Raw genomic sequence first — 16,225 nt, forward strand, 5'->3', positions numbered from 1 at the left:
GGGGATGTGTGCTCAACACAGCGAAACCTCTTACTTTATGAAAAAACTCGGTCTTCTAGCATGGATGAACAGCACACAGAATAGTCAGTGACTGTATGCCCAGCAGCGGAACAAATGTCCCATCACTTTGTTTCACTCCTCTTCGACTGCATTGGCCATAAATGAGGGTACCATTCGTCATACAACACAGATCATATAACACTGACTGGGCTGGTGAACCAAACAAGATTGAGAAACCCTGCCTCCAACTCTCCAACTAATTTAAAATCCTGCTGTGATACTCACTTTGTTTCAATCACATATTTGTCTCTTAAAAACAGAATGTTATTACATATCACTGACACATATCAGGCATCTGTCTAGCTCATTAGCCAAATGCTGCTGTCATAATACAAAGGCTGACAGCTTGAAGTCAATTGACTGAGAACACCAACATGTTCTCAACATATTATTCCCAAACTATCAAATTCCCCCTGGGCAAGACGACACATTTATTACGAGAAGAGATGAGAAAATATGTTTTAAGGGCAAACATTTTACTTCCCAGACTAAACAATTCAAATTAAAAGTTGTAGGCCAGTCCCTGAATACTTTATCTACCCCCAGTAATGACAGGAGCATTAAAACTACTCTGACTGTTCAATTACAGTTTTTATGTATGTGTTAGCATTCAACACTCAGCTACTATATTTAGCACACTCTCTAAAATATACTTTTATCATTTTCAAGGTTTACAAAACCATGAAGCGATTTCACATTTTCACGAATCTTCAAAACTAAATGTAACAGTCAGGAAAACCACAGCAATCCAAATGTATCTATCTCTATGGGTAATTTCTCTTGTGAGTCCACACAGTCCATCAGTTCTAAGAGACTGAGATGTTGTGAATAATTGCCCTCTTGCATGCATTATGTAATCGATTGACTCGTTTTTAGCAGGGAGACGTGAAGTAAAACTCAAGTGCTCTGCACTATTTTAGTTTATCCATGTTAGTCAGGATGAGTGGCAAACTAACAATGAGACAAATTGTCAAATGTGTGTATAAATACATGTAACGACAAAAGAAAAAGCTGGGAAAACAAAGTTTTTTGTTCTCCGAAGAGGGCAGAAGAACAGGCCAATGATAATAAATATATGAATAATAATAATAATAATAATAATATGAGACATGATCGGTTCAGTTATTAACATGTCTTGTCTCTATTATGCTTCATGCTTATTCTACCTATATCAATCAATCAATGTTGTAAGACTGTTGTAGCACAACCCAGAGAGTTCTTAACCACTTAACTACTTTTGAGCAAAGACCTGTGGGCACATAACGCCTTATGTCAATCCTGCTCTGATCAATCCATAAATGTTTCTACCAATCAATATATGTATTTTAACAGCAGCCTCACCCAGGGGTGAGCCCATGCAGGTGCCTCCGTTGAAGCAGTAGTCAGTGCAGTGGTTGACCTCACAGCGTTCTCCAGAGAAGTCAGGCCAGCAGTAGCAGCGCCAGTCCCCCTTCTCATTGGCCAGGCAACGCCCGCCGTTCTCACACGGTGGCCTGCACAGCTCGCCTACAATACAACAACAATGCACAGCGTGTTCATTATGCTGAACTTGTGGACAGGTTTTCTGAAGTACGTTCTAAACTATGAATCATCATCAGTGTCATTTAGCTGGGCCAGGAGAAAGAGCATGATACTGTACAAGCATGTCACCTTATGTTATCATTTCAAAAAATGCACTTCCACATTCAAGTCTTATTTTGAAGTACACAAAATGCTGAGTGATTCAGAAAGATTTGACTTCATTAATTTGCATTGGCCAAGTGCCATCTCAGCTGGATTGTCTACTGTAGCAGTTTTAGAGGTGATATTACGTTGGCAGGCAGTAAGTGAAGTTTAGGCAGTGGTCTTGAATAGTTTACCTGAGATGTTGACATCACTGCAGGAGCCGTTGATCAGTACCTTCCCTTCTGGACAAGTGCAGGTGGCACCCATTGGGTTCAGTAGACACATGAAGTCACAGTTCATTCTCAGGCATGGGTTGACCGCTGCAACAAGACAAGAGGCAAACGGTAACCGAAGCTTCAATGCAGCCGTCAAATAAAACACATTCGTGTCTTTACTATTCTTCAATCCACAAATGTATTGCTATTCAAAATCAACAAGAGACATGATCCACATTCCACTCAATGCCTAGTCCTAGAGGATTACTATGCCCTGTTAGCAAACACTACTTCGATATGCACAACATCAGCAGCATGCTGCCATTTTGCGCCAATAAGTCAATTGAAGTGTTTGGGTTTTCAATGAAACAGAAAAAAAACAATTACACAGATTTGTTGTGTTTGGGGTTACAGGAATCATTGTAGATCAAAGCTAGCGAAAGAAGAGGGTGTCAGTGTGTTTCGCTGAAGACTACAAACCAACACTCATGGTCTTTCTGTTCTGCAAGATGTGAAGTAAATTTTACTGCCCAAAGAGTAGGCTACATGGCTGGACTAATGAGTCTTTGGAGAACGGTTCAGCTGCCCTTTACTGAAGAAAACCCCAAGCCAAGACGGATATGTCCGACGCTCCATAAACATTAACAATACACAGATAATAAATAGCAACCAAGTAGAGAAGCAGAGAATGTGAAATATATTGGTCCTATCATGGGAAATGAGATGACTCTCATGTCCCACACTTGAGAAAATGAAAAACTAGCTCAAGAACACTATACGCTCTTCCATTCAGAAGTTAGACCCACATAACCATCTAGAATATCAATACTACATTGGTGCATTGTCGTCTTGTTTGTTACTGTAATATCATGTTTGTTGCCCTTGTTACGCTTGCATTCATACTAGAAGGCCGTTCAGCTGCTATTTTCAATATCCACATTACACAACCCTGATCATTTCCCTGTATTACCCATGACCCTCATTAACACTTGTATTCCTTAAAATATCCACTGAAAATCAGTAGATTTTATTTATTTACCATCTTGCTGCTTGTATCGGTGGGAGATCATGACATTGGTCGTTTTCTCGAGACCCAAGTGGAGAAACTCCACAGGCTGTTTTCCATACTTGTGAACTTTGAAGACCTCGTGTTTTAGCCCAGTCCCGTAGATGTAGTCTTCAAATATGTCAATCCTGTATGGCTGGGATATTCCTGGAAACACAGCCGTGGAAACAGAATAAAGGCAGGGTGGAAAGAAGCATATGACCATGAACACCGTGTTGTAGTTTTAATGAGGGTTTGTAAATCCCAGGACAGTACTAGTAGTTAGTAGGAAACCTGATCTGTGTGTAGTACTATACTACACCGATTGTTTAACAGTTTGCAATAGCCACACACACGCACACGCAGGCGTGCACACACACGAACACTATTATTGTAGCAATCTTTTGATAAATGTAGAGGAAATTAAAGAAATGATCACATCAGTAGCTAGTATGTGCTTGGATAGTCAATCTTTGTTTTGTTCTCAGTGGTGATGTTACCGTGTCTGTCCCTGATTGCCACCAGAGGGTCCGACCCATCCAATCTCACACTGCCTATCTCGGAGAGCTCAGGATCAGCCCAGTACAAACGTTGGTTAAAGTAATCGATGGCCAGACCTGGGGAGGATGAGAGGAAGAGATTTATTTTCCTTATGAATTGTGTAAAGATCAATATGGACGCCTTCAGCCCTCAGGTTCTAAACAGTGTTAGGCTGTGGATAGACTGCATAAATAGACAGTTATTTTATTTATCTCCATAAGGTATCTCACTTTCTACGCAATCGTCAGAAAGTCATTAACGTTGAATCATACTACAGGACATATACAGTATACCAGTATATTTGTATTTTCTTTTGATGACAGACTTTTGGTGTTATGCCCTACATTTCCCATTTTATAAAATGATTTTCTATCATGTGTTTGACTGGATAAATGACCCAAGTTGTCATGGCGATTAAATGGGTGTGTGTTTTTCCACAGATGATAAATTCCCCCTACCTTGGCAGAGACAGTGCATGTGTCCCTTGCATTAAAGGAGGCCAAACCATCTTTTAAAAAGTAGATCAGCACTAAGTGTCTCCCCCAGGACCATCACAACAGGTTTGGTGTGTCAGACACATTCATTTACTTTTTTTCCATGGCCTTATTTTCAAACATATCTATCCTCTAGTCTACAACTAGCCTGGTCCCAGATCGGTTTGTACTGTCTTGCCAACTCCTATGGTCGTTGTCATTGCCAAGACTGCACAAACAGATCTGGGACTAGGCTAGTCTACAACATCCCGTCTCAATGAAAAGATAAGTATGGACTTGCAGATTAATATGATCGTGTCCTGTAGATAGATACCTGTTGGTCTCCTGAGGTTCTTCTCCAAGAGGATCCTACGCATGGACCCATCCATAGCCGACTCCTCAATATGAGAATGATCACCTATTACTGTCCAGTACATCATCCTGTAGAAGATACAAAGAGAAGCATTTCCTGTTAGATGTCCATAACATAGTTTTTCTTAATTTTTACTATTCTCTACATTGTAGAATAATAGTGAAGACATCAAAACTATGAAATAACACATATGGAATCATGTAGTAACCAAAAAGTGTTAAACAAATCCAAATATATTTTATATTTCAGATTTTTCAAAGTAGCCACCCTTTGCTTTGATGACAGCTTTGCACTCTCCTAACCAGCTTCACCTGGAATGCTTTTCCAACAGTCTTAAAAAGTTCTCACATATACTGAGCACTTGTTGGCTGCTTTTCCGTCACTCTGCGGTCCAACTCATCCCGAACCATCTCAATTGGGTTACTACATGATTCCATATGTGTTATTTCATAGTTTTGATGTCTTCACTATTATTCCACAATGCCAAAAAGAATAAAAATAAAGAAAAACCCTTGAATGAGAAGGCGTGTCCAAACATTTGACTGGTACTGTACATATTTAATTGATGGATCAGAGACATATTATATTGCATGGCCGTGAACGAGCGCTAAAACCCTGCCTGGAAAATGCCCTCCATTCACCTTTTATGGTAATAAAAATGCCCTCCCTCATTTGCTGTAAGATTTGGAGATGTTGAACTAGGCCATGATAATTCCTAAAAGAAAGCGCAATTATCACATTTCTGTTTGGGCAGAATGCTGCAGTGACTTTTTCAAAGTAAAAATGCATGCTGCCTAGTGAGTGCCAAACACTGGCTGCACATTCTGGAAGATTGATTGTCCTTTAGAACAATTTAAGAGCTACAGCCAACAATTCCATGCAAAAGACACAATGTCCAATATTTAGTTTATCAATACATGATTGTGTCTCTATCTCCTGCCTTGGTATAGGCTCTGAAATTAAATTGGTTAGGCTATGATGTTGCGCTCCTAAACGCACAGCAATACTGGAGCCTACCCATACTGTCACATAGGATTAGGTATACTGTCAAGACTACCGGTCTATTTACTTTCCAGCATGCTTGGCCATTGAATGAGCGATTGATAAATGGTGGCCTACTATTTGTTGTGTAGTGGGAATAATTTAAACCAGTTATGTCAGAAAAGAAGAGAGACATGTCCTGCAATATGATTATGATTTAGGCCTATTTAATAAAAGTGAAATAATAATATATTAGACAACATGCTGCTATGCAATCTCCTTACCAATGGCAAATGCATCTGTTTAATCATTAGGTCTATATTTTTTTATTAGCCTACCATTATTATAATTCCTGTGCAACAAACAGCTCCCATTTCCTCCAAACAAACAATAAGCATATTTGCTTGCAATAGAGTTGATCAACCTTCTAGAAGTTGTGCGTACGCATGGTCAGTGTTGGGGAAGCTACTCTGAAAATATAACCAAGCTACCAATTACTTCACACTGGAAGCTACCCTTAGAAAAACATAGTTTACTTAACTAAAGTTACTTTTAAAAAGTATCTCACTACATCCAAAATACTACGTGAAAAATTATTATATCTAAATCTGAAATATCATAGACTACAAATTGCAAGAACAGATCACTCTGGAGTCAGATGTTAACAGAATGTGTAATTTTGCCTATTAAACACAACTATTTTTCAAGTGAAAAAAAACTTTTGCAGGATAAAAAGCACCATTGATAATGAGGCCCCTGGTCTTCATGGATAACGGGATTAAACACATTCCTGTCTATAAGAATCCCTGGAATCCTTGTCTATAATTAAAGCTTTAAAAAAATCAAAATCTTGGATACAATCTTGGATGAATCTTTAAAAATTGCACTGCTGTCTTCCTCTGGCAGAGTTCCAAAATAATGACAAAGCTAAAAGTATAAAGTGAAAACATAATGATGAAATTTGACATGGTCTGAAAAGAATGCTCTTACCCTCGCGCTGGGTTGACAGCAATGGCGTACGGCTCTCCTGCAATGTCAGTTATCAGACGGGTGCAATTTGGCCCTCTGAGCTGGCCCACGTTTATAGAGTATCTGAGCTTAGTCCAGTGGGCTGTGTAATAGCTGAACCAGTGCATCCGAGAGTGGTCTGTCCAATAGATATTTCCTGTAATCCAGTCAGCAGACACATCCCTTGGTCTACGGAAGTCTGAACACTGCAAGGAAAATGAGAGCTTGTAAACATGAAATCGTGAACATGACGAAGACTTCCAAGGTATTTGTATTACACATGGCAAATGAACTTGAAACTTCTAACATTCAGATGTGAAGAATTTTCTTTAAACTGTTGTTCATTGGTTTATTTAGATGCACTCACTATTCTGACCACTATCAAACGTGATACAGGTATGTCTAATGCAATACTTGATTCTAGTAAAGGTTTAGTAGCCTATGCTAAATGTGTAAGAAGTCTTACGTGTGATCCCATAATACTTTATGCAATGTTTCCAATGTGACAACAATGACTCAAACTTTAGATCAATATACATCATGGTCTTAGAATAAGAGTATCTTTAAATGACATTGAAAGATGTGTGCAATTTATTTAAAAACATTGTGCTAGCTTTCTCCGACTTTGTCAGTAGGCATATCTACATCCGAGACATTCATTACATCCGAGACATTCCTTACTTTAGGTCAAACAATAACTGGATAAAGCGTGGCACCTTGCTAATGTTCTGTTCTCTTGCTCACACACATTAATAAGATATGTGACTGTATGAGTTATACATTTAATCTTCAAGCGCTCACTGCTGTGTTCAAGCTCTCATTGCTATAATCATTCTATAATTCATTGTCCTCAAATGCAATAACCAAGACATAATGTAGCGTCAATGGCTTTAGAAAAGAAAGAAACATGCATATCTTGTAATGGGCTACTTAATACTGTAGATACCCTGTCGATATTAGCATATGGATATTTAATGTACAAATCGTACATTCAATAACACATTAAAAAGTAAAGTAGACTTTCCAACCACACCTTTGGAGATACTTACTATGTTTCCAACATTAGTTTTACTTTGACTCTTGTCTAGGATTTCTTTGTAAAAAAGTCCACCAGGGTTAAACTGTGTAGCCCAGATAAACTTTTGTTGGTGTAACAGAGCATCCATCCCAATAATGCGGGCATTGTCCTCGATGCGAGTGAGGAATTTGTGTCCATGGCTCTGGTTAAATGGATACACAAAACTTCGGATTTCAGTGTCATTAGCTATGTAGAGCACTCGATCTTCTGGTCCTGCCCGTTGTTGAGTTATTAATATGCAAAGAAAATGAAAAGTGGCTCAATTCCATTTGGGGTTTTAAACAACAATTTGACAGCATAATTCCATTTACAGAAGCAAAGTATCCTCTAATATATGTAATAAAGTCATCATTCATATATACACATTATGGGGTAGTTTCCTGGACACATATTAAGCCTAGTCCTGGACTAAAAGGCAAGTCCCATAGAGAATCTCCATTGAAAGTGCTTTTTATTCCAGAACTAAGCTTAATCTGTGTCCAGGAAACCGCCATATCACATGTTCCTTTATGATCAGGATAATAATACATAATCACCTAGCAACAAGACCAGTCATTTATTATTACTACTACCCATGGTGCCAATCAGTAGGAATAGTGGGATAGATGAATATGTATCACAACGCAGTGTATCACAGTTGGGTATACACCCGTAACATTAACACTTTAGTGGAAAGTTGTGGAATAGCTGTTAGTGAATATTGGCAATCATTATTAATCCATTATTAATATAATCCTTATTGGTCACATCAGAAACAGATGCAGACTCAGTTATTATACTCCTTACATGTTTAAATGGCTGGTTTTGTATACATTCAGTGTTACTTATACAATCCTGCAGTCTTAATGTAAAGTTCATCCTAATAAAATACCAAAAATTCCAAATCTGATGACTATGACAGTATATTTACAAGAGTGCTAAGGGTACAGTACTGTATGGGAGTAGGGTGTTACCTTAATAGCTATTTAATAAAACTATTCAATTCAATAAAGGGTATACAATATTCAAGAAAATGTTGCAGTTTATAGAAATACATACTATACTTAGTTTATACTAAAGTTTTAAATCATTTAGCAAAAAATAACATCTCTATTGAAACAATCATAGTATAAGATACACATCAAGGTCTTTGATAGTTCAATTGTCTTCAGTTAGCACATACAGTACAGTAATAAAATGGTCCATACCTTTTACTATACAGTTTCCATTGATTTCCTTAAAATTCCTGTCACAAGTACACTTGTAGGATCCTTTAGTGTTTGTACAATAGTGAGCACACATGTCAAACCCAAGACACTCATTGATTTCTGAGGAGAAAAAAGAAAAATCAGTCAGTTACTAAGGTGGCATACCTCTCAAATAAAAAATGGTTGATATAGTCCCAACCTATCGATGTGAGGATATCTATTGTATATTCTAATTGGGTAAAAACAATATATACTGAACAAAAATAAACGCAACATGCAACAATTTCAAGATTGGTGGCTTATGGTAGAGAAATTAACATTCAATTATCTGGCAACAGCACTGGTGGACATTCCTGCAGTCAGCTACTATAAACACCTACTTGGAAAGCCATGTTATGTATATTGTTCATCATCCACAGCTAAATTATGTACATGATATCTAACCACATTAGTTACATTAGTTACATTATAGAATTTCATTATTACAGTTAACATTCTGTCCAATTGAACAGTGAAGAGAAAGAGGTCATACGGTACCTTCACACTGGCCAGTCTTTAGATTTCTCCTAAAGCCAGATTTACAATGACATATTGAACTTGTGTTTGTCTGATTGCAAATTGCATCCTCCCCACATGGGTTTGACTTCTTTCCACATACGTCTCCATGGGAAACTACAATTGAAAACAACACTTTGATTGCACATGAAAACACATTCCTAAACATTGTACATGCTTGCAAAAAGTTACTTCATTGATGTGTGGAAGCCAAGAGAACAACTTTCACCGGACAGAAACACACACAGCAAATATGTTACTACCATAAATGTTCTGACATCTTTTAACCCTTGGATCTAGCAGAAGAGCCCTAGATTATCTCACACATTCAGTTCCTTCCTAGTGACATTTATTACTTCCATCTAAACAGCAGGATATTGATCTGTGTGACACACACGCACAGGCCTTGCAGTCCTGCTCGTCCGAGCCCCCGTCCCCACAGTCATTGAAGAGGTCACACTGCAGCTGGGCTGGGATGCAGCGCTGGGTACTGCAGGTGAACTCTGCCTTCCCACACGGCCTGGGTCGGCCAGACACCATTTCTGTTTTGGGACACACACAGGACCCAAACACACATCGGATAGAAAGACCTCATCGGCAACAGAGAAGAAATGCATTTGCATGAAAGCATGGGTGGTGTTTTGAGATATCTTTATAAAAATGCTGATAGTAGCCAAGATTCGAAGAATGATGTGGCTTTGAGTTTCTAGGGATATTAAAGGAACTTGACTAATACACAGTTTTTGATGTAATTAGGAATAAAGTTAGATTGGAAAATCAACCTCCTTAGTTCAACATTCTTAATGAAGAAAAATGTAATGTTTGAACTGGTATAAACTCACCACATTCCTTCTCGTCCGAGTTATCCCCACAGTCATCCACCTTGTTACACAGTTGGTCAGGGCGCAGACACACACGGTCATTTCTACATCGGTGTGGCCGTGTGGGGGGACAAGGAAGTTTGGCTGGAGGGGAGAAGAAACACAAGTATTCCAGACAGTCAAATACACTTTAGTTCATTCAACACAGTCCACTCTACTCCATTCAACAAAATCCATTCTAGTCCATTCACCAGAGTTTATTCAACTCCTTCATAAAAAATACATTAATTTTCTTTAAGAAATTCACCATTTCAACCATGAATATTACCTTACATGAAATATGTAAGTAATAGCTAATAAAATATCCATCAAACACCTTTGAGAAAGCATCTAAGTGAGAGACGTTATTTCAACCCACCACACATCTCTGTGTCCTCGTCTGAGTTGTCTCCACAGTCGTCCTTGCCATCACACACCCATGCGTGGAGCTTGCACAAGGTGTTGTTGCAAATGAACTCATCGGGACGGCAGAAGAAGATGCCTGCAATTACAGACTGAAGGTGAGCAGCACTGCCCGTGGGCTTTCTTTCACAAGGTCGTCTGTTCCATTTCCTTCAAAACTTCATATTCAACAGCATTGTGCTAGCAGTATAGTGTCTGAATGAAAGAATGTTCTTGTTAGAGAAATGACCTTTGCTTGGCCAGAATAGGACTATTGTGTTGTACACCTTTCACAACAAACACATGGCTAGAGCTGTGGTTGCTACGCTACTAGCCATGTGTGAGTTCGAACCCCCCACTGATCGTGACATTCATTGCACTGTGAAAACTAGGCGGGCTGCAATTGATTCTACCTAAGCTGAGAAGGAAGAAAATATAATGTGTGTACCATATTGGCAGGCATGTGTTCGGTGTTAGTGTGTTCCAGTGAACATGCTCAACTCTGTCCCCAGTTGCAATTTAATATTTCTTATATTTCTTATACACTTAACATGTCCAGCTAGAACATTCAGTGGCTGCATATGTTTCAGCTTGTGCCTTCCTCACTGTGTGTGTGTGTGTGTGTGTGTGTGTGTGTGTGTGTGTGTGTGTGTGTGTGTGTGTGTGTGTGTGTGTGTGTGTGTGTGTGTGTGTGTGTGTGTGTGTGTGCGTGTGTGTGTGCGTGTGTGTGTGTGTGTGTGTGTGTGTGTGCGCAACACCTGAAATGCATGTCTCTACTGTAGTAGGACATGTTGCCTGCATATTAAAAGAAAATGAAGATGGACCTGTATAGAAAACCAATAGTTTTCTAGCACACTGGCATGTTTAGTGAATATGTCCAGCCCTTTTGTACCTTGACTGCAGTTCTCCTCATCGCTATGGTCCACACAGTCAAAAATGTCGTCACAGCGCCATCTCCGTGGGATACAGTGGGCATGATTCAGACACAGGAACTCGTCTTCCTTGCACTCCTTCACGCAGCCCGCCTGGCAACATGGTAACACAAAACAGCATTATATAGTATTAGATGTCAAACACAGACGAGACTTTACACACATCCTTTTCTATACTGTTAGGAATTCACCTTACACTGGACACCAAAATATGTAGGGACCATCCTTACAAATAGGTATATATAATCTTTGCCGTATTAAAGGTCCAATGCAGTCGTTTTTATCTCAATATCAACCAATTTGTGGTTAACAATTAAGTACCTTACTGTGATTGTTTTCAATTAAAATTGTTAAAAAGAAACAAAAATGGATTCTTAGCAAAGAGTAATTTCTCAAGCAAGAATTTTGCTAGGACTGTCTGGGAGTGGTCTGAGTGGGTAGGGGAAAATTGAAACTAGCTCTTATTGGCAGATAGAGAGTTCTAAACCTTTCTTATTGGTCTATTAACTAATGTACCGCCTGCTGATGTCACCAGTCAGGCCAAAACTCTATCCAACTAAAACAGGCTGAAGTTTCAGGTGGCGTTTTCATACTGGTCTTACACTAAAAGGGCATTATCATTATTTTCACAATTTCACAGCATTATTCCAACCTCAGTGTGGAAATATATATAAAACACAAGAAAATCACTTTTTTTACTGCACTGGACATTACTTACTGTAACGTTTTTAAACAAAAAAGGTACAGTAAGTAAGTACAGATTGATTGATATAGATGAGTACCAAGCAGAGCCACACCCACCTCATCTGACCCATCCAGACAGTTGTCCTGTCCATCACATCTCAGACTGGCCGACACACACCCTCCACTGGCACACACATACTCATTTAAGGAGCAGGAGGGGAACACTGGAAACACAAAGATCAGAGACCTAGAACTTTATGAGTGTACACACTCTACCAAATAATAATAGAACAGCCATTATTCACAGCATGAGTGGGGCTGGTTTGTACCTGCTCTGTACACTCATAAAGAAGGTTGCATGCTCCATGTTAGCCTAGTGTAAGTGCTAAAAAAAAACGCTACAGCCCTTTCTTTCCAAACCAGCAGTGCTGGACATTGGACAGATACTAGGTCTAAATATGATGTCTTCCCTCAGGCTAGGGCATGCTGTGTGCTGCCTGCTGCTGAATTAAGTGGTCTGAAACACACCCACACAATCATCACCACTGGGGCTCCGGATGAGGTTACACTGGCTAGCTACTGTACTGTAGTGGCTGCACTTCAGTACAATACAAGGCATTTTCTGTTAGAATGGGAATGAGCCAATATCAACCCACTTACTGTGGGTAAAACACGTACTGATGCAGTATCTATTTGGGGTGGCAGGTAGCCTAGTGTTGGGCCAGTAACCGAAAGATTGCTGGATCGAATCCCCGCGCTGACAAGGTAAAGATCAGTGGTTCTACTGATATGGTAAACATCTGTCATTCTACCCCTGAACAAGGCAGTTAACCCACTGTTCCTAGGCCATCATTGTAAATAAGAATGTGTTCTTAACTGACTTGCCTAGTTAAAGAAAGGTAAAATAAAAATAAATAAATACAAAATGTATTAATTGGTTACAGAATTGGAACAGTATTTCATTACATGTCACATAGAAAGTAGCCTTGGCATTTCTCCTGCGAGTACCTTGTAGCTATCGTAAAGGGTCAAGCAACCTCCTCCACACCAACATTTCCTCATCTTACTCTACACCCCATTAAAAAGTCCAGAAAAACTATCTTTGTCCTGTTTTTTTACCAAAGAATATAAACTACAACACTCCATGTTACCACAGGAGCTCTGCAGTGATTCTCAGCTTTTAAACAACTACTTCAACTTCACATTTAAAAAGTTTTGGGGAAACGTTCCCTTCCGACCTTGTCTAGTCTTTCTCGTATACTGTACCTGTTCCCTGACAGTTTCTCTCGTCCTCTCCTGTCTTGCAGTCCTCTTGGCCATCACAGAGCCACTTGAGGGAGATGCAGAGGTTATTGAGACACTGAAACTGGTCCTCAGCACACCGAGCCTCACAGCCCTTCTGTAGAGAGATATACAGAACAAGAAGCTCACATTTACAATAGGCTCATACTTGACACCACATATGTTCTTATTCTTATACAGTAGGAACATCAGGTAATACTTTATTTGAAAGGTACCTACAGTACATAAGGACTTCATAGCACATTCTTTACCCATACATAACGCATTCATAGACTATGTTAACTCTTTACAGTGAGTGTTCATTGCCAGTTTATTAGGTTTTTGGTAAGAATTGTGGGGGGGGGGAAGAAAAGTAGTTGTTTACAAGAGAAACCATGCATCGCTGACACATTTTTACATACTCTGTGAACTAAATATACAGTTTGACCCAGAAATACATCATTGGGACCACACACACAATAATGGATTAACAGAAGTTGCACATAGAGGGGATTATTCATACTATATACTGTAATTGCTGTGGAGGTATTTAACAGAGCAATAAATTACAAGGCATAATAAATGGGTAATTCCGTGCCTTTCACCTTGAATTAGCCATTCCACAATGGAGATATGAATATTTTCTAAGGATCGTCTAATTTTTCATGAATAGATCACGCTTTTAAAAAATTCACATTCTGCAAAACAGGTCCACAACTCCTATGCAAGGCTAGTTAAAGCAGTATTTTGAGTTAGTGAACCAGTTTGCATAATTATTTATACATTTGCATAAGAGCAGAAACATAAAATGTCTCTCTATTAGGACATTGTCAGCCTTAGTAGGCTATTCTCTCATGTGTTCCAATAAAAAATGTAATATTTAACGATTTGGATTTCATAATGCTATTAAATCATCAAGCCCGTTGTTGCATTTTCAATTCAATAATCATGCCTTTCAGAAAAAAATAAAACATACATTGATGTTTAGCCCTCAAAAATAAAGAAATAAACATGGGGGTAGGGTCAATTCACTCAAATCAGATTATTCAAGAGTGGACAGACACGAGGTTGTGATTCACACAGTTTACAGGCTATAACATTCTATTTAAAGGCTGCTGTTAAATGACAACAGGGATCACTGACCTCGTCTGAATTATCATGGCAATCATAGTCTCCATCGCAGCGGAATCGAGCCGAGATGCAGTCCCCGTTAGCACAGGCAAAGTCCTTGTGGTTACAGGTCAATGGCTCTGAGTCAAGGAGAGAACAAGGACATTACCATACTTGAAATAGAAATGAAGTAGGAGCTGGCCCCAAAAAACGATATGCTCTACCACCTACCGATAATTAGAATTGTTAAACAACGTTACCTGGATCTTCATCATTTTCTACAAGGCTCTAGCACTCCCTAGCAAGTGATGTCTGTTATAGACTATTTATAGTTATAGACTAGGTTATATACACTTTGATACATATACAATAGTCGTGGAAAAGCAACCAACCTCTAAGAAAATACACACTTGGGTCTTTATAAGAGGTGTCATAAGAGAAGAGAATCCCCTAGACCATTTTACAGGAGATATCTCTTCAGCATTGCATGCTAATCATCTGGCAGTAGGCCTACTGTATAAACCATCTGTTGGCTTGTCAGAGACGTTTGTTGGACTTGATAGTTGGCATGCCAGTGGCTTTCAAGATGTTAATACATTCATAGCTATAGTGACAGCTTAGGGAGACAGTATACTCCTGAGCCCTACTATCTGGCAACCTCCACTCTGCACATTAAGGTACACTGTATGTCTAGGTCTCTGAGGACAACATTATGCCATATTTAAGCAGCATCAAATTCCAGTGCTGGGGTTTTCCCCTTATCCCCTTGTTATCATGGACTGTTAACTGACTGTAGGGAGTGAAGGTAGTTGTGTTTATGAGCTGATCTGTTATCATGGACTGTTAACAGACTATAGGGAGTGTTATGAGCTGCAGTTAGAGGAAAGGTCCCAGCAGAGCCTGCAGTCTGCAGCAGATTGTGATTTGCAGCCTCTCTCTCTCTGCTGTCTGCTAGCCTAGCTGGCACACCTGCTTAATTCTTTACCATTCAACACTCGATTGGACTTTATTAGCATTTTAAGTGACATCAATAGGTAAGGGGAATAAGCATATAATAAATCAAATGAACGATGCATACTCAGCATAAAACGCAAATACACACATGGATGCTTGTGTGCACGCACACGCACACGTACATAGTGCAGAGATGAGATATGGACTAACTGGGTTAACAAAGACCTTTCATAAGTAAACATAAACTTTATTCCAGCAGTTGGTGATGAATATGTAAACAAAAAAAGTGAGCTTGGGAAAATTACAGAGGAGAGACGGTATCAAAGCGGAGGATTCTCTGGAGCTCTGACTTTCTTTCAGATCCAAAGAGGTTGGAGCGGGAACATGCTCAGAGGGCATAGCCAAGTTATAAACAGCTAGGTACAGCGCTCCACTGAGCTACCAGCTGCTTAACTTTGATTGTGGGAACACTTTACAAAGTTTAGCAGAGGAATGGTACAGTATACAAAGACACAAAGCAAGAGGGAAAAACAGAGTAACACAGTTCATCCTTAAACAGTCCCAAAATACCAATGGAACTGCGCAAGTGCATAAGCAGAGTAAATACACATGACTTCTCCATGACTTTTAACCATATTTCCATGACCAACAATTGGTGGCGTCTCTATGTACGTATACAAAAGTAAGCGTAATGTGGTATTGACACTGGTAGGCTGCTCTCTGATCCCATGTACCACCTCCTGTCATTGTGCAAGGCACTTAACCCCCACAAAGTAGAACACCTGTTAGGTAACTGTACAAAACACATGTGGTCAACTCTCA

The 16,225-nt window shown here is 39.3% G+C and overlaps 1 protein-coding gene across 1 annotated transcript in view; it reads right to left on the minus strand.

Moving 5' to 3' along the window:
- Positions 1-16,225, minus strand: part of lrp1bb (low density lipoprotein receptor-related protein 1Bb) — a 346,624-nt gene that overhangs the window by 18,662 nt on the left and 311,737 nt on the right. Inside the window, exons 67-82 of the mRNA XM_039006274.1 lie at positions 14,483-14,589; positions 13,325-13,457; positions 12,176-12,282; positions 11,335-11,467; positions 10,420-10,542; positions 10,023-10,145; positions 9,576-9,722; positions 9,163-9,297; positions 8,626-8,745; positions 7,410-7,651; positions 6,343-6,566; positions 4,333-4,439; positions 3,486-3,602; positions 2,980-3,153; positions 1,920-2,045; positions 1,402-1,566 (exon numbers count right to left, since the gene is read on the minus strand). Coding sequence (XP_038862202.1) covers positions 1,402-1,566; positions 1,920-2,045; positions 2,980-3,153; positions 3,486-3,602; positions 4,333-4,439; positions 6,343-6,566; positions 7,410-7,651; positions 8,626-8,745; positions 9,163-9,297; positions 9,576-9,722; positions 10,023-10,145; positions 10,420-10,542; positions 11,335-11,467; positions 12,176-12,282; positions 13,325-13,457; positions 14,483-14,589 — 2,283 coding nt within the window. The remainder of the gene's footprint in view (positions 1-1,401; positions 1,567-1,919; positions 2,046-2,979; positions 3,154-3,485; positions 3,603-4,332; positions 4,440-6,342; positions 6,567-7,409; positions 7,652-8,625; positions 8,746-9,162; positions 9,298-9,575; positions 9,723-10,022; positions 10,146-10,419; positions 10,543-11,334; positions 11,468-12,175; positions 12,283-13,324; positions 13,458-14,482; positions 14,590-16,225) is intronic.

The sequence above is a fragment of the Salvelinus namaycush genome, chromosome 13 (assembly GCF_016432855.1).
Source record: "Salvelinus namaycush isolate Seneca chromosome 13, SaNama_1.0, whole genome shotgun sequence".
NCBI classification, from domain to species: Eukaryota; Metazoa; Chordata; class Actinopteri; order Salmoniformes; family Salmonidae; genus Salvelinus; species Salvelinus namaycush.